Source organism: Dermochelys coriacea, chromosome 9 (genome assembly GCF_009764565.3).
Source record: "Dermochelys coriacea isolate rDerCor1 chromosome 9, rDerCor1.pri.v4, whole genome shotgun sequence".
Classification (NCBI taxonomy): Eukaryota; Metazoa; Chordata; order Testudines; family Dermochelyidae; genus Dermochelys; species Dermochelys coriacea.
The window spans coordinates 54,754,338-54,773,489 of record NC_050076.1 but is presented as its reverse complement, the minus strand read 5'-3'; the positions used below and the strand labels follow the sequence as shown (position 1 = coordinate 54,773,489).

General features: G+C 41.1%; 1 protein-coding gene across 4 annotated transcripts in view; it reads right to left on the bottom strand.

Annotated features, from left to right (window-relative positions):
* Positions 1–2,338: 2,338 nt before the first annotated feature.
* RYK (receptor like tyrosine kinase) overlaps positions 2,339–19,152 on the bottom strand; it is a 149,621-nt gene continuing 132,807 nt past the window's right edge. For 2 of the 4 annotated variants that reach the window (XM_038416807.2, XM_038416806.2), the window contains exons 12-15: positions 17,327–17,436; positions 13,248–13,407; positions 5,103–5,239; positions 2,339–4,499 (exon numbers count right to left, since the gene is read on the bottom strand). In XM_038416807.2, the coding sequence (XP_038272735.1) occupies positions 4,388–4,499; positions 5,103–5,239; positions 13,248–13,407; positions 17,327–17,436 (519 nt within the window). In that variant the 3' untranslated portion in view covers positions 2,339–4,387. Of the gene's footprint in view, positions 4,500–5,102; positions 5,240–12,569; positions 12,630–13,247; positions 13,408–15,937; positions 16,194–17,326; positions 17,437–19,152 lie in introns of those variants that run through there. The other 2 variants (XM_043492673.1, XM_043492674.1) reach the window with 2 other exon arrangements.

Genomic DNA, 19,152 nt, shown 5'->3' with positions numbered 1-19,152 from the left:
CATGAACTTTTCTTTATTGCCCGTGACCTGTCAGTGACTTTTATTAAAAACATCCCTGACAATATCTTAGCCTTATTCATGAGTGGGACATGCAGCTTTTCCCAAACAAGTGCTGATAAAACCTCTATACCACACCAGCATATAGAGGCCACGTATGTAATAGCAAAAACTCAAAGTGACCTACACATTCATGATTCTAGGGTCCAGTTCAGAGGCTAGAAGCAAGTGGTAGGCCCCATCAGGTCCCTTATCGATAGCATAAACCTCTGCAGATCAGATCTTTAGCATCTCAGTGGTAGAGGATTGAATAAACTACCTGTCCTTGTCTTTGGCTGGGAACGAAAACTGTACAACTGGAAGGAAACATGGCAGCCTTTAGAAGCCACTCAGAGGTTTGCAATCATTGGAGGCACCGCCAGACGGATTATCAAGTCAAGTAAGGCAGTCAGAAAATGATCAATTAGTTGTAGAACTGGAGCAGAATTTGTCCAGGGATCAAGCCAGACCCACTTCCCTCCTGGGAAGATGAGCATGATGGCATACCTACCAGAGTTTTGTCCCTGGATCTTGTTCAGGGCTCCATTGTTTGTAATAATGGCAATATGATATACCCAAAGAGTTACAAGCTCTGCTCTTGTAGCTGAAAGGGAGAAGGAACATTTTTGTCTCTGATCCAACCCCGAAGTCCAGGCTGCTGTGTGGGTATAGGTCATCTAATCATTTCATAGAATCACAGAATATTAGGGTTCGAAGAGACCTCAGGAGGTCATCTAGTCCAATCCCCTGCTCAAAGCAGGACCAACACCAATTAATTCATCCCAGCCAAGGCTTTGTCAAGCCAGGCCTTCAAAACCTCTCAGGATGAAGATTCCACCACCTACCTACATAACCCATTCCAGTGCTTCACCACCCTGCTAGTGAAATAGTGTTTCCTAATATCCAACCTAAACCTCCCCCACTGCAACTTGAGACCATTGCTCCTTGTTCTGTCATCTGTCACCATTGAGAACAGCCGAGCTCCATCCTCTTTGGAACCCCCCTTCAGGTAATTGAAGGCTGCTATCAAATTCCACTTCACTCTTCTCTTCTGCAGACTAAATAACCCCAGTTCCCTCAGCCTCTCCTCGTAAGTCACGTGTCCCAGCCCCCTAATCATTTTAGTTGGCCTCCGCTGGACTCTCTCCAATTTGTCCACATCCCTTCCTTAGTGGGGATGGGGGGAGGGAAGAGACCAAAACTGGACACAATGCTCCAGGTGTGGCCTCACCAGTGCCGAATAGAGGGGAATAATCACTTCCCTTGATCTGCTGGCAATGCTTTTACTAATACAGCCCAATATGCCATTGGCCTTCTTGGCAACAGGGACACACTGCTGACTCATATCCAGCTTCTCATCCACTGTAATCCCCAGGTCCTTTTCTGCAGAACTGCTGCTTAGCCAGTTGGCCCACAGCCTGTAGCAGTGCATGGGATTCTTCCTTCCCAAGTGCAGACCTCTGCACTTGTCCTTGTTGAAACTCATCATATTTCTTTTGGTCCAATCCTCCGATTTGTCTAGGTCACTCTGGACTCTATCCCTACCCTCCATCATTTACCCCTTCTTGAGCATATTTTGGACCTTCTGTTTCAGTGCCAGCCTTTATTATTGCTCAGAGCTTTCTTAAGATGTAGTGGAGTGAAACTGACCCAATAATTGGCAGTCTCACTGCTGTTCACGAGTTCCCAACAGTAGCAATGAAGAAGGCGAAGACTAGTCAGCTTTCACTCTGCTAGAGCTTAGCCAGAAGAGCTGTTTGCAGACTCAAGACAACAGCTCTGCTATCAATTAACGCTGGTTCCTTTTGAAAGGTTTACTTCATCTGTGTGGCCAGATTTCTTTTATTTTTAAATGACATCAGAGATTTTCCAGAGTTGATGGCTCTCATCCAACTAAATGTCTAATTGCTGCAAGTGAATGGATTTTGTGTGTATAAAGAAGCACACTAAGAAGTAAATGATCAGAGCAGTGCACTCAATGAAGTAACTTTCTGAAATATATTATGAAAATCCAGAAATGTAGTCTGTGCTAGAACCTGTTTCAAAATAGTGATCCATAAAATGATTCCTCGGCAATCACAACTGCAGAAAGTGAAGCTAGAATGTGTTTTGTTTTTAAACAATACTCCAAGTAGTATATCATTTTCAAATAATGCTGTTCTCTCTCCTTAGTATTCTCAGATGAGCATTACAACTGCAGTGTCTTTGTGGAACTCTTCATAAAAAAATTGGTGGAAAAATGGCCCAGCCCTGGATAATTTTACCAAGTGAGCCAGCATAAAACAAATATTGATTTAAAAAAAAATCTCAGCTATTGAAAGGGCCAAAAGTGTCTGGATGGCAAGGTTTTTAAAGCCACCCCCAAGCAATTAAATATGACCGCAAAGTCAGCCACATATGAAATGTGTTCCAACCAATTCAAACCCAAACACCCTTTTACAGCATCTCTTAGACAGAATGCTCAATGGGTGTCCCAGCATTTATTACTACAGCTCATTACAATGATCAGGAAAAGTTGTTTGGAATAAAACATGGCTTGTTTCTCCAATCACAGGTTGAGAACCTCTCCACGTAAGGATAAAGACAGCTTTTCTATTTGAGGGACTTAACATTTTCTAGTTCCTTGTTTCCCAAATTACAGGTTGCATGCTCTAGAAAGTATGAAGGCATAGCTGGGGGAGGAAAGGGGTATACATACATATGCAAACTCTTCCCCGATACTGCCCTAATGCGGCAGGGGAGAGACAGGTTTTATTTTCCTGAAAGGGGAATTAGATTTCAGAAGCCTGAGAAAGGCTGCTCTAATTTTTAATTTGCACATATAACAGCCAAGTCTAATGTCTTGTCCTTGTAAGTCAAAGATTTCTAAACCTTCGTGTCAATAACCATCAGGTACTGTTCTGACAGCAATGGCCACGCAGCTACAGGGAACCTCAGGGTGTGGGGCTCTCATCCTAAAGATTGAGTGAAACTAGTGGGATGCTTGCTGGTGCTTATGTGCTGTATGATCTGAAATATAGGCTGCTTCATACTACTTGAACGGTCTAATGGAAGCAACTTGAATCTCATGAAAAAGTGAAAATTCTCCTCTGTTAGCCTCAAGCTGAATCAATGGAAACCTCCATCCTCCATTTCCCTACAAGCCATACCTATATTTTGGATGTTACTTTCAGCTCACTGACAGGATGGAACACCCCCATCCCCATCCCCTCCCCCTGTAAGATGGCACAGAAGTCTGTGGCAGATGGGGATGGGTAAGATAACAATACATGTTGAATCTTTGGGCTTCGCAGTCAAGGGAGGTGCCATCTAATGCCTTCACAGTGGGCCACAGAACTACTTCAACTGGTCCTAATAAAGATACATTTCAGAACCTGCAAGCTTGATACACTAGCCAGTGTTAGGGATTAAATTTTCACAATCATTATAATAGAAAAACATTCTTTACTCTGCAAGTGTGTGTCTTTACAAATATATATTTATGTATTTAAGCCCATTTCAGGCCATAAAAACCCTAAAAACAACCAGTACCTTTTCAGCAAGAGAAACTGCAAACTAGAAATCTGAGGTGAAAGGCACCCAAATAAGGGCTGCTTTGGCGCTTCTCTGAAGGCCTCTACTTAGCATTTTGAACTATCTCAAATCATGTCAGGCTTTCATTTAAAAGAACAGGCTCCATTCAGTCCCATCCTTACCACTCTCTATATGAGGTAAACTGGAATCACTTTTACATAATTGCTTATTGTCTTAGAAAAGGGATATTGCATCTGGAAGACCAGCTTTTCCAAGAACTGTTGATGATCAATGGGTTAAAAAAATAAGATGACACTTATGGACCCAATGTTTTTGTGCCATCGTCTCAAAAGAAAAGCAGCCGATACTAAAAAGCTATTCCAGATACATACAAGATCAAGCACTAGAGCTGGTCAGAAAATTTCAGTTTCTAAATGGGAAAAATTTCTGCAATGTTGTTTGCATAATTTCCCCCTTTTCCTACCAGCTCTAAAACAACCTTTAAAAAACCAACTTTGTGTCTGTTGTAACAGTGCAGAAGTCCTTCCAACTCTTGTGTTCAAGTTCACTATCACTATATTTTAGAAAATCTGCTGGCAAATAAAAGTCTCAATTTAACTTAGCAAAAGTGATATCTAGAAAATATTCAACATCAAGAGATCTTACAAAAAAGTCAGACTACGAAAGCATTCTAAGGCACAGTGTTTTGGAAGAAGTGCTTTCTCCCATTGGCGTTGCTTTATACACGTAGTGTGTGAGTAGGTCCAAACGATGCATGGCGCTGGAAGTGTATGTACTGTCCCTTCTCAAGTAGCATATGGAATCCATGCCTGAAACTTCAGACATAGGCTCCCAGAGCTGCATGGAATTCCGTTAGACATTGCACTAGCTGTTGGAACTTGGGTCTTTCCTCAGGATCTAGGGCCCAGCAACAGGCCATCACAGCAAACCTGAAGTCAAAAAACAAAAGGGAGACATGAGAAGACGACATCTAATCATGACACACACAAATGTCAAGAACTTGAGTAAAGAGAGATCCAACCACCAGCAAGGATTCTTTTTTCTCTATTGTTTTTTCAGAAGTAGCATATCTGGAGTGACCAGCAGAGATACTACTACTGAAGGTGCTGATCTGGTTTGTCAAGAGACAGACAAGTCAAGTCAAAGGCAGTCCAGGAGCAGTATTAGGATAATCTGATAATGGCAATTAAAATGCTTTAAAAACACTATTTAAAGAATTTCTGTAGGAGACTACAGAGAAATGGAATTTTGGGAAGACAGAAGGAGGCAGGCTGAGAAAAGGAAGGTAGCGTGGAAGAAAAATACTGGTTCCCTTTACTTATTCCACTTGAAAAATTTCTGAGTATGCCCTTTAAATGATGCATTTTTTTTTTTAAATGAACATTTAACACAACCAGATCAGGATGACTGAATTGAGATTTCCTCTATCTATAGAAGTAGCATTCTCTGCTTGCTCTGAATTTAAAAAAGGTTTCCTGAAAAGTGGAACAAAAACCACTCTCCCTCCCCTCTCCTAACAAGTCTACACTTACAGTTCATCAGGGCAGTTGATTGGTTGAGCTATTCTGTATCCATCCTTTAGATATGCAGCCATCTCAAAAGGGTCAATATCCACATATGGAGTCTGCCCCAAAGTCATCAGCTCCCACAGTGTTACTCCAAATGCCCACTAGAAAAAAAAACACGTGTTTTATATAGCAGCAAGTTAGCAGTACAATAGGGTTTGGGGAGTCTGTCAGCTTCAGTTCCCTCACAAAATTTGTCATGCACACTAAGCAACTATTTAAACTTAATGTGTGTTCCTCATATTTTTCATAAGGAAAATAAGATAGCTTTATAAATGGGCAACTCCTGTCCTTCCATGTTAAATGCGGTGCTGCTATAATTTTTCTCCCAAGATAGGAAAGTGACTTTTCTCATTTATATCACTAAACATTTAAACAGGAATAACAACCTTAGAAAAAAGAACTGGTTCTAATTTTCAACAGTAACAGATAGCTCTGACAGCACCAAGCTTTTAAATACACAAATACAAAATTACAAAATGTATATAGGATAATAAAACGCTGATTTTCTGTAAAGTATTTGATCTGAAGATTTTACAACCCTTAAAAACACTAAGTTTAAGTAACAATGTACAGTAGAGTTTACTTTGTAGAGAATGCAACAAACAATTACATTTACACAGGACTTTAGATCTTCACAACACTGTGCAAATCAATCCCCTCAACAGGTTTGGTGAGTTAGCCGTGGTCTACTCTATGAGGTTAGGTTGCATTCAGCCGCTTTAGGTCGATTTTATAAGCAATGTGTCTACAGAACCAACACTGTTCCGCCGGCCTAAAGAGCTCTTAAAATCGACTGCTGTATGCCTCCCCGGCGAGGAGAGTGGCACTAAAATTGACCTTGCTGGGTCGAATTTGGGGTAGTGCAGACAAAATTCGACAGAATCGGCCTCCAGGAGCTATCCCAGAGTGCTCCAATGTGACCGCTCTGGACAGCACTTTCAATTCCGATGCAATAGCCAGGTACACAGGAAAAGCCCTGGGGAAATTTTGAATTTCATTTCCTGTCTGGTCAGCATGGCAAGCTCAGCAACACAGGTGACCATGCAGTCCCAGAATCACAAAGAAGCTCCAGCATGGACTGAATGGGAGACACTGCATCTGATTACTGTATGGGGAGAAGAATCTGTGCAGGCCGAACTCCGATCAAAAAGAAGAAATGCAATTATATATGCCAAAATCGCACAGGGCATGGTGGAGAGAGGCTACAACAGGACACACAGCAGTGCCACGTGAAAGTTAAGGAGCACAGGCAAGCCTACCAAAAGACAAAGGAGGCAAATGGTCTCTCTGGGTCAGAGGCCCATACATGCTGCTTTTATGAACAGCTGCATGGCATTCGGGGGGGGGGGCCCTACCACTACCCCACCACTGTCCGTGGACACCTGCAAGGGGGGAGTCTCATGCAACAGGGAGGAGGATTTTGTGGATGAGGAGGAGGAGACTGTGCAGCAAGCAAGCAGAGAATCCGTTCTCCCTGACAGTCAGGATCCTTTCATCACCCTGGAGCCAATACCCTCCCAAGATGGGTTCCAGGACCCTGAAGCCAGAGAAGACACCTCTGGTGAGTGCACATTTGTAACTACACTACAGGGTTTAAAAGCAATTGTGTTTAATGTTTGATTTGCCCTGAAGAATTGGGATGCATTCATAGCAAGTACAGCTACTGGAAAAGTCTGTTAAATGTGTCTGCGGATGGAGCGGGAATCCTCCAGGGACATCTCCATGAAGCTCTTCTGGAGGTACTCTGAAAGCCTTTGCAAGTTTCTGGGGAGGGCTGCCTTATTTCGTCCTCCATGGCAGGACACTTTACCACATCAAGACAGTAGGAAGTAGTCTGGAATCACTGCAGCACAAAACATGGCAGCGATTGGTCCTGGGTTTTGGTCGCATTCAAGCAACATTCAGTCTATAACTATCTGTGTTAGCCTCAGGAGAGTGATATCATTCATGATCACCTGGTTGAAATAGGGGAATTTTTGTAAGGGAAATGTAAAAGGACCCCATTCATGCTGGGCTGTTTGCACTTGGCTAAAAGGGATCATTCCAGAGAATAGCCACACGGTGGGGTGGGCGGAGGGGTGTGCTGCACATCCACCCCAAAACCGCACCCCCTCCGTTTAATGGCAAACCCAACCAGCATTGCTGGCTATGGGAAAGGAGGGCACTGCAGTTTGAAACCATTCCCACATGTTATGAAGGTGGAAGAAGCCAACCCTACGTACCTTTGGCTTACCATGGCTGCCTGGAAACCGAATTCTGTTGCCCAGCCATGCGTGATGTGTCACCATACCAGGAGGCACTCAATATAAAAGGCAAAATGCGACCTTGTACCTAAAGCACATGTACTGTCTGCTGTGAATTGCCTGATTCACTGTGAAAGATTCTCCCTTTTCTTCTCAGAAATGTATCATTTTAAATTTTATTCTCCCTTTTTATCACCCCGCAGGTGCAAATGTTTCTATGCTCCCCCTATCATTTCCATCCCTGAGGTTATCGCAGATTAGAAGGCCAAAAAAACCACACTCGCGATGACATATTTTCCGAGCTCATGCAGTCCTCCCACACTGACAGGGCACAGCTGAATGCATGGAGGCATTCAGTGACAGAGGCCAGGAAAGCATTAAGTGAGTCCCATCAGACGACGCAGGAGGTGATGCTGAGGTAATGGGGGAGCAAACGGACATGATCAGGTGTCTGGTGGAGCTACAGGAAAGGTAACGAGAGCATAGATCGCAACTGCATCCACTGTATAACTGCCTGCCCTCCTCCCCAAGTTCCATATCCTCCTCACCCAGATGCCCAAGAACGTGGGAGGAAGCGGCTCTGGGCACCAGACACTCCACTCCAGAGAATGGCCCAAGCAACAGAAGGCTGCCATTCAAACAGTTTTGATTTGTAGTGTGGCTATAAGCAGCAATGTGGCCTTCTCCTTTCCTCCTCCCCTACCCCACCCAGGCTACCTTGTCAGTTATCTCACTTTTTTTTTTTTAAATTAATAAATAAAGAAAGAATGCATCGTTTCAAAACAGTGACTTTATTTCCTTTGCCAGCTGTGATCGAAGTGGGGAGGGTGGTTGGCTTACAAAGAATTAAAATCAACCAAGGGAGCGGGTTTGCATCACAGAGAAAAACACACAACTGTCACACTATAGCCTGGCCAGTCATGAAACTGTTTTTCAAAGCCTTTCTGATGCGCAGCACGCCTAGCTGTGCTCTTCTAATCGCCCTGGTGTCTGGCTGCTCAAAATCAGCCGCCAGCCTCAACTTCCCACCCCGCCATAAACGTCTTCTCCTTACTCTCTCAGTTATTATGGAGCACACAGCAACAATGGGAATACTGGTTGTGCTGAAATCTAACCTAGTCAGCAAACAGCGCCAGCAAGCTTTTAAACATCCAAAGGCACATTCTACCACCATTCTGCACTTGCTCAGCCTATAGTTGAACTGCTCCTTACTACTGTACAGGCTGCCTGTGTACGGCTTCATAAGCCATGGGAGCAAGGAGTAGGCTGGGTCCGCAAGGATAACTATTGGCATTTCAACATCCCCAATGATAATTTTCTGGTCTGGGAAGTAAGTCCCTACTTGCAGCTGTTCGAACAGCCCAGAGTTCCTAAAGATGCGAGTGTCATGCACCTTTCCCAGCCATCCCACGTTGATGTCAGTGAAACATCCCTTGTAATCCACCAGTGCTTGCAGCACGATTGAGAAGTACCCCTTGCGGTTTATGTATTGGTTGGCAAGGTGGTCAGGTGCCAAGATAGGGATACGCATTCTCTCTATTGCCCCACGACAGTTAGGGAAGCCCATTGCAGCAAAGCCATCCACTATGACCTGCACATTTCCCAGAGTCACTACCCTTGATAGTAGCAACTCAGTGATTGCATCGGCTACTTAGATCACAGCAGCCCCCATAGCAGATTTGCCCACTCCAAATTGATTCCCAACTGACCGGTAGCAGTCAAGCATTGCAAGCTTCCACAGGGCTATTGCCACTTGCTTCTCAACTGTCAGGGCAGCTCTCATCTTGGTATTCCTGCACTTCAGGGTGGGGGAAAGCAAGTCACAAAGTTCCAGGAAAGTGGCCTTATGCATGTGAAAGTTTCACAGCCACTGGGAACACTATGCGATCCCACGAGCCTGTGCTTGTTTGCTGGGCCCAGAATCAGTGTTCCACTGTATCAACCTGCCCACTGCCACCATGATGTCCCAATTGCCACATCCCGTGCTTTCAAGAACGTCTGTGTACATGTCCTCCTCACAATTGTCCTTGTGCTGACAGCTCCTAACCAGGTTCTGCACATATTGCAGGATAATGCGCAAGGTGTTTACAATGCTTACAACAACAGCACTGAGCTGAGCAGGCTCCATGCTTGCTGTGCTATGGCGTCTGCACAGGTAACCCAGGAAAAAAAGTGCGAAACAATTGTCTGCCATTGCTTTCACGGAGGGAGGGGAGAATGACGACATGTACCCAAAACCACCCATGACAATGTTTTTGCCCCCTCAGGCATTGGGAGCTTAACCCAGAATTCCAATGGGCAGCAGAGACTGCGGGATAGCTACCCACAGCGCACCAGTCCGTGAGTCAATGCTAGCCATGGTATCGAGGACGCACACTGCCAATTTCATGTGCTTAGTGGGGACATACACGATCGACTGTATAAAATCGCTTTCTAAAGATCGACTTCTATAAAATCAACCTCATTTCGTAGTGTAGACATGCCTTTAGTTACTAACTTTGTATTTTGTTCAGCGGACATATCACAGGGCATGCCAGCCCTGAAGTGCCCCCTTCTGACCACACATGGCACTGTAGGCACTGCCTGCCTCAATTTTCTCTCACCAGGTTCTCTCTCAGGGGTTCACACAGCTCAGCCTTCAGCAACTTGGGCTCATGGGGCTGTTTCACTGCCATGTAGACTTCTGGGCTCACACTGGAGCCTGAGCTCTGGGATCCTCCCACCTCAGAGGGTCCTAGAGCCCAGGGCTCCAGCCTTAGCCCAGAAGTCTAAACAGCAATGAAACAGTTCTGCAGCTTGAGCCCTGCGAGATCAAAAAACTGCCAAGGGATGTAAACACAGGTTTTTAAAAAATACAAAAGGATTGATAGTCAATGGACACTGTTGAGAATTCTGAAATAAGCAGAAAATTTAGGAAACTGGGTAAACAGATAATTTAAGTAAAACTAATTTATATATAGTGACAACGTAGTTGTTTCCCACTTTATAACTATATTGTTTCAGAAAATTTACATAAAAGGAAAAAAACCCATCAATTCTGGAAAGAAAACAGTATAAATACATGGCTCCTGATGAACTATATTTTTTAAACATGTTGGCTGACTGTTGTGGATGAGAAAAAACCTCGTAGGAACCATTTAAAAAAGTCAGCTAAGCCATGGGAAAGAAAAACAGCTAGAGTAGGTTCAGCATAACATGTCTGAACTATATTTAAACTGTTAAAGCACTGATTCCTTTTTCTCAGTGCAGACAAAACCTAAATGTGTACAACAGACACCACTATGTATAATGTATTACATGCAGTTGATACTTAACATTTGTTTTTGGCGGAGCAGACAAAGGTATAGATCTGTAAAACAGGACTAAGGTAAACATTAAGAGGGATGTTAGTTAGGGTGGACAGGCCTTTCTTTTCATGTTCCAAAAATGATGAAGGAATGTTAATTTGGGCACATTATAATATTCTAGTAGTTAGCTATAGTACTATCAATTTATTATTAACATGATCTACTATATGTTAAAATGTAGCTGCATTTATTCGTATAATGCAAAACATTTATGTATTGAATGTTAAAGGGGCACATTTAAATCTGTAGGAGCTCTGAGAGAGACCCTACTACACTCTGATCTCCTTGCTCTATTGACAGATTTTGTTGGACAGACTTCAGCCTTGAAGGCGCCATTATAATTATTCTTCACACCCCCTGAGAATAAGCCTCTAATTCTGTCAATGCCAGGAAATTCATTAACTACCCTGTTATTTTTCAGCAGTGATAAAAAGGAGTGTTTGTAGACTGGGGAGTTCCAGGGAAGGGGCTCAACAGAAGTGGTGGAGCTGATAAGTACAGTATTCAAGTGGCTAGGGGTGAGTATAAACACATAGCTTCAATGCGCTATTTTATATATTAGAAATGATACACATGTACACATCCATGACAACAAAAGTGGCAAGACATGCACTATTTTATGTTCACCATGGCTCATGGTATCTCCTAACCGAGAGCACTTAAGCAATCTTGAAATTTTACCCGGGATTAGTGAAGTGATTTAAGTGGCCAAGTCCCATAGAAAGTTTAGGACACAGATACTAAAGTTTCTTACACTTGAAAATTTTACCTCTAGTCTGATCTTCACAAAACACGTTCACACTAGTGAAGGTTTAATACTGGAGATGAAATGGATACATTGTACTGATTCCACTGAATACAGCAACTCCAGCCAATCCCAGGCTATTTCAGATAATAATCTACTCAAATTACAAAACAAGACAACTTCAGAAGAACTACATTTTTATGCTAATATAGAAATAACCCTGAAGTGGAGCTGACCCTTTTTCAAAGTCTTGATTACTAACATAGGAACTATGGCAATATGCAAGAGAATGGGAAACTTCAATGGAATAGGAGTTATGTACACACACAGTTAGAAAATTTGAGACTTCTAAAACAGATGGAACATGAGGTTTCAAAAAATGAACAGCACCTCACTGCATCAAAATTGTAAAGGTAACATCATTAAATGGAAATTACTCTTTGGCAGGAAAACCAGCTCACATGGCTGTGTCGTTTATCACTGGCTAGTGCTCAAACTACTGCACCCAATCTTAACCAAGATTCTCCACAGTTGCTCTTACTATTGATTGTTGAAAAAACAGTTATTTCCAGTATCTCTGGTTGTTGAAAGTCTTAATGAAGGAAAATGTGTAAGGCATTGATCCTGCAAGCTGATCGGCACTCGGCAACCACCGGTATCAACAAGAGTGAATGTTACTTAGCATTGCATAAGAGCTCCTTTTCACTTCTCAGAATAGGGCCTTCGGTAAGAAACCCAGGGCAGACTAAAAAGAGCAATCTGATCTCAAACTGGTAAGGAGAATTTTTTTAATATATGGTATGGTCTGTATGTCAAGGATTTACAGACTGGACAGTTGTGTTGGGGGATAAGAGCAACAATTTAATAGCTTGCTCTATGTGATGAATATATTGAAGATGTTTAGAGTAAAAAGAATACTAATATACACTAAATGCCCTATGCATTAAATTCACAAGTAATGTGTCTCAAGGAAGTGGGAACGCGAAATGTAAGGGTTTGTACAGTATATAAATTCTGAACCTTTAAGATTACAAAACAGCTGTATGACAAACTGAAGGCCATCAGGGTAATTTGCTCAGGAAACACTCAAGCTTACTGTTCAGTACTGCTCCTGTGAGCTAAAATTATTCGGTTGTAGGTGTCACACACTTCCATTCCGAGAAGACAAGCCAAGAAAAGCAGTGTCACAATTACCACTGGACACTTCAACCAGGGTTGGAAGGGACACTACATCTTAGATTCACAGAAAACATAGAATTCATGAAAACGCCAGTTCCTGAAATCAGGTGAACTGTTTAGAAAGTTTCAGGATTTAATGAGCAAGCTCATCTGTAGGTCTCTAGATAGAAGCCAGGCTATTAAAGGGTAGCAGTGACCAAATGTCAGTAACATTTCATAATTGTTTAGTGGTATACAGAATGTATTCCCTCCTCTACTTTAGGGGACAGGTGTCCGCGTCAAACACACTACTACACTTGATACTTTTGCTGGCAATCTCAAAGGTGCCAAACCACAGTGGAAAAGGAGTAAACAATCCTGTCGCCCAAGAGGTGATCCCTTTATGTTAGGGCTGGATACCATAGGCATGGCAGTGCGTGATGGAAGCAGGTACAGCTGCTGTTCTGGGTATGTACGTTATGCACAGAGAACTTCAGTCGTCAGCACTGTCAATTCAACTCCTTTTTTCCATGAATAAAAAGTGTGTGAAAAAGGCATTTAAAGGAAGAAACCTGTATAACTATATATTGTTTTAGAGAACGTAAATATAACTTACCACATCACTAGCACTGGAAAATTCATTGTTAACCAAGCTTTCAAGAGCCATCCACCGCACTGGCCTGTTTTCATTATCTCCCAGACAATGATAATCCATAGGGAATAGGTCTCGGGATAGTGCATTGTCTGTAATCTTGACCTGAAGTGCATCATCAATGCTGATTAAAAGACAATAAGAGCATTTAGTTATGCAACATATGAACTATTTACAGTTATGTTAGTGCATCTTAAAAAATACTGTATATATAGGACTTCACAGATGAGCTTCATCATTTGTTATCCATGTTTTAAAGCCTAACATTTTCCCAGATCACGATACTGCAGTTACCACTAAGTACATATCAGTTAACTTCAGGATAAGAGATTTCAAAATTATTTTTGGCTACGAAAAGATAAGCAACAGAAAGCCAGAAGTCTCAGACATAAAATAAAACCAATTGTTTTAAAATGGGGAAATGTCCAGTTAAAATACTCAAACAACTTTCTCTGTCTCTGTAACAATCAACTGTCCCAATTCCCTTCTTGCTTCCTTGCAGACCGATTTTACAGGATAGTAATTTAGGATTTCTCGTATCTGATGAAACAAAGGTTCCATCTAATAGTTATTGTGCCTCTGACCATTGTCTGTATGAATGCTTCAGAAAAAGTGCAAGAAAGCCTGAAGCAGGCATTTATGGAATAACCTCCTTACAGAGGCAAAGTTTCTTCACTTGCAGGCTAATTTATACTCTTCAACATGAGGATCTGTATCCCTTCCAAACTTTTTTTAGAATCCTGTAACTGTGGATATTCTGATAATCCACCTATGTATCTAATCCTTTTGCAAATCCTGCTACGCTCGACATTTTTTGGTAGTGGTTCTCAAACTGGGGGTTGGGACCCCTTAGGGGGTCACAAGGTTATTACATGGGGGATTGCGAGCTGACAGCCTCCACCCCAAACACCACTTTGCCTCCAGCTTTTATAATGGTGTTAAATATATAAAAAGTGTTTTTAATTTATAAAGGGGGGAGGGAGTCCGCACTCAGAGGCTTGCTATGTGAAAGGAGTCACCAGTAAAAACATTTGAGAATCACTGTCTTATGGAAATGAGATCCACAAACTAGCTACGCTTTGTTTAAATTTCCTTTTATCAATTTTAAATTTGCCTTTCAATTTAATTGAATATCCTATTATTCTTATGAGGAAGGATAAGTAAAAATTCTTGATTTATCTTCTCTACACCATTTATTACTGAGCATACCTGTCACATAGCCTCTTATTCATCTCCGCTCTAACATAAGCAATCCCAAACTTTTCAATATCTCTTCACATGGGAGATATTCCATGCCTTTAATATCATGTCACATGCCTCCGAACTACATGTATTTCTGTTTTATCCTTTTTGAGATATAGTGACCAGAATTGAGCACAGTGACCTACATTTTCAGAAGTGACTTGATTTTTGGCACCTCAATTCAAACAAAAAAAAAAACTAAACTTCACACAGGTTGGCAACCTGCTTTTAGAGAAAAATCAGGAATTAAATCCACTTTAGAACATAACACTAACTATGGAGTTGCAAACAGGTGACTTCATAACGTTTCTGTTTTATAATTCTAATTCTTGTGTCAACCAATTATATTGGTAATTAAGTAATTAAGGCACTATGAGGATCACCTTTTATGCCTATCTAAAGATATTGCAACATTTGCTACCCTCCAATATAACAGATTATATTAGGTCAAGATTGTACATATTTGTTAACATTTGAGCCACCTCATTCTAAAGTTACTTCAGCTCCTCCTTTTTTGGCATCTCACACTGATAGTACCTGAGGAGGCGCCTAGTCTTTTCAATATCCTCTGGTTGAGATCAATGCAAAGAAATCATGTATTTTCTCTACAGTGTTATTTATCTTCTTTAATGACTTGCTTTACTTTCATAAGAACATAAGAATGGCCATACTAGGTCAGACCAATGGTCCCCAAAGCCCAGTATCCTCTTTTCTGACAGCAGATAGTGCCAGACGCTTCAAAGAGAATGAACAGAACAAATAACTATCAAGTGATCCGCCCTATCATCCAGTCCCAGCCTCTAGCAGTCAGTTATTTAGGGACACCTAGGGCATGGGGTTGCATCCTTGACCATCTTGGCTAATAGCCATTGATGAACTTATCCTCCATGAATTTAACATTCTTTTTTGAACTCGCTTATACTTTTGGCCTTCACAATATCTCCTGACAACAAGTTTCACATGGTGACTGCATGTTGTGTGAAGAAGTACTTCCTTATGTTTGTTTTAAACCTGCTGCCTATTAATTTCATTGAGTGACTCCTGATTCTTGTGTTAAGTGAAGAGGTAAATAGCACTTACCTATTCACTTTCTCCACACCATTCATGATTTTATAGACCTTTCTGACATCTTCCTTTAGTTGTCTCTTTTCCAAGATGAACACTCTGTCTTTTTAATCTCTCCTCATATGCAAAAAGAAAAGGAGTACTTGTGGCACCTTAGAGACTAACAAATTTATTAGAGCATAAGCTTTCGTGAGCTACAGCTCACTTCATCGAATGCATCCGATGAAGTGAGCTGTAGCTCACGAAAGCTTATGCTCTAATAAATTTGTTAGTCTCTAAGGTGCCACAAGTACTCCTTTTCTTTTTGCAAATACAGACTAACACGGCTGCTACTCTGAAACCTCTCCTCATATGGAAACTGTTCCATACCCCTATTAATTTTGGTTGCCCTTCCCTGAATTTTTTCTAACATTAATAGATCTTTCCGGTAGTCCAGTATTATTCTTTCAATTTTTTAAAAGGCTTAGACACCTTGAATCTGGAAAAATACTGTATAATAGTGACCACAGGCTACCATCTTCTCCAACTTTTACTCATAAGAGCTCTTGAGGTTTCTGCAGATAGATTTCAAACATTTCAAGTCTGGATATGTGTTTATAAAGCTTGTGGGTAGAGTATAAAAAATGTGAACCACAAAGCATTAGTTTCATAATCGCTTTCACACACATCTTGGATTCTTGGCATGGTGCTTAGTTACTACACTGACATCTTTTTACCTAAGTGATATAATTTCATAATCCATGCTTATACTAGCTCTGCGTCTAAAGCTACTTATTTATAGAAACTGGAATTTCAATGAAGATCGAGGAATGACTGCTTTATCAGGAATTTTTGAAGTGGCTCTCTGTGAACCATGTATGGATGGCCATAAAGAAAACTGGAGTCAGTGCAAACACCATACAGTTAAGACTAAGGCATTAGGTTTTGTGGTCTGTGAGGGGCGAAGCTGTCAGTTACGGATGGACAAAGTTGCCTCACTTTTTTAATTGCCCTTGTAGCAATCCTCCAAGAGTTACAACTGCTGCTGGGGGGGGGGGGGGGCTTAACTGTCCCTTTCTATACCTTCAAATACTTATTTAAATTTAATCTCAACTCTGAATTTTCTGAGTTTCTAATCAAGAGGAAATCAGATCAGACTTTTTGGGGAACACAGAGGGGAGCAGGGCAGGCTGTGACATTTTGTTTATTTGAAAAAAAAAAATCACCAACTTCCGTCATGACTTTTACATTTTGAGGGCTCTTCCCACAGGGAAACTGTTTCGAGACCTGTTTTTCCTCTTCCTTTAAACGAAAGCTAACATTTTCATTAATCATTTGGCCATTTTAAGAAGTCTGCCAGGGAACAATAAACCATTCTGATATTCCTGATGAGACAGAGAAAATCTTCTCATATGCTCTATCTAAACAGCGCACTAGATCTCACCAAGTCCTTTTAAACTTGAAGTCTAAGAAACATTTTGAGACATGATCAGAAAAAAAAAAGCATTAAGAGTTTTCAACACACAACTAAAACTTATTTTTTTGTATCCCATCTCAAAAACAATTCATCTGATTCACTTCATATCTGAACAAAAACCTATCTGCTAGCCACAGACCACACGTGCAGCATTTGAAACATCTGAGGATATTGTTTGAGGTGGGAAAGATCAGATTTGTAATGCAAAGCATATCTCAGCCGTAACCATAGACAGGGTACAATCTGGCTCTATAATAGTCCTTTAAGACACAGTACTTACACACAGTTTCTAGCAGCCAGGTCTTTGTGAATGACCTCCCTTCTGGCTAAATAGCTCATTCCACAGGCAATCTGAATAGCCATATGAACAAGATCCTGCTGGGAAATTGCCTGCAATAGCACAGAAAAATTATTAACATCACAAAATCCTACAAATAGAGAGTTCAGTGTCTGCCATGTTGGGTATTTTTTCTCAATTTTAATATTCATTCATTTCCATATTTTATCTTATTTACAAAAAGCTATCTGCAACCACTGGTTCTCCAGGACACAACATCATTGCTCCCTGGTATTTCTTGATACTTATTTCAAATACTTAACCCTTAATTTTTGAAAATGCCTTATTTTTAGCTCTAAATTGGCTTTGAAATATTTCCTAGCTTTCATTTTCCTTGTCACCAGTTTTTCACATAAATCAAGGATGGACTGAGACAAAATGGTATCTGGATCCACCAAAATTTCAGCTACACTGCTACACACTTCTCTGTATATTACTCACAAAAGCAGCACTCATTTTCAAGGAACAGACCACAACCAAATATATAAAAGGAGCAGCAGCCTCAAACTTATCATTCCTATCCACTGCTGAAGACAGCTGGTCTCAACTCCTTTGCTCCATATCCCTTTGTAATTTTGTCAGTGTTAATTAATGGGGAGCTTTGTAGTGGGAGTGTTTAATTTTAAAATGTAATATATAATGTGAAAACATTATGTTACTGCATGTTGTCTGTGCTTTGAGACATTTATTACTTCCTCTGGCCTGCTTTGGGATACTGACACTGATTTAGCATTGTATCATTGCCAGGGCCCTACGTATACTGCAGAATCTACCGCTTCCCACAGGCGTGATACTCAGGTGCCCATCTCAACTTCTGCAACAGTTATGCCATTTCTATGCAAAGTTCTGAGGTAACATTGAAAATCTGAGACAGAATAAAGAGTGAAGGAGGAATGGCACTCTCAAAGGAGGACTCAGGGTTTTATGGTGTTAAGCATTTCCCACTTTCCTACTTTATTTTATATTAAAAGAAAATATCATCAGAGCTAGTTAATACAAGTCAGTTGTGAAACACAGTCTGTTTGGATTAACAGGGCCTTAAAGCAATAGTACATAAACTGTTATTAAACTGGATTAGTGTTTTACTGCAGACTTTCTTTGGCACATGGGCAGTGAGTCCTATGTGAAAATTCAGAACAAACTCCATCAGATGGGCTAATATCTGGATGCCTGGGAAGGAGTATCAGTCTGTAGACATTTGCAATTTAGAGATCAAGCCACAAAGCAAAAGCAGACACAATCATAGTCCCACAGTTGCTCACAGTACAGTTCCTCTGCATATTAACAGGAAGAAAGTCCTTGACTGCTTGGTACTTAGTGTACAAAGCAAGGACGACTTATTGACCTCAGTGAGCCAGATAGCCCACAAAAATCAACTAAGTGACAAGTCAACCATCTAAAGAAAGCCAGGCAGTGTTGTGAGAGAAAGATTAAGAGGAGTATGATGGAAAATTATCTTAACAAAATACAGAGGCATGTGTCTGTTATGGTTGATAAATCCTTTTTCATTCAGATTTTCCGCTTACAAGTGTTTTGTTCCATTTCATTTCTGTTTTAGACAATTAACATTTACTAGGGCTGTCAAGCAATTAAAAAAATTAATTGTGATAAATTAATCGCACTGTTAAACAGAATACCATTTATTTAAATATTTTGGATGTTTTCTACATTTTAAAATATATTGATTACAGTTAAAACACAAAGTGTACAGTGCTCACTTTATATTGATTTTTGATTACTTGTATTTGCAATGTAAAAAAAAACCCCCA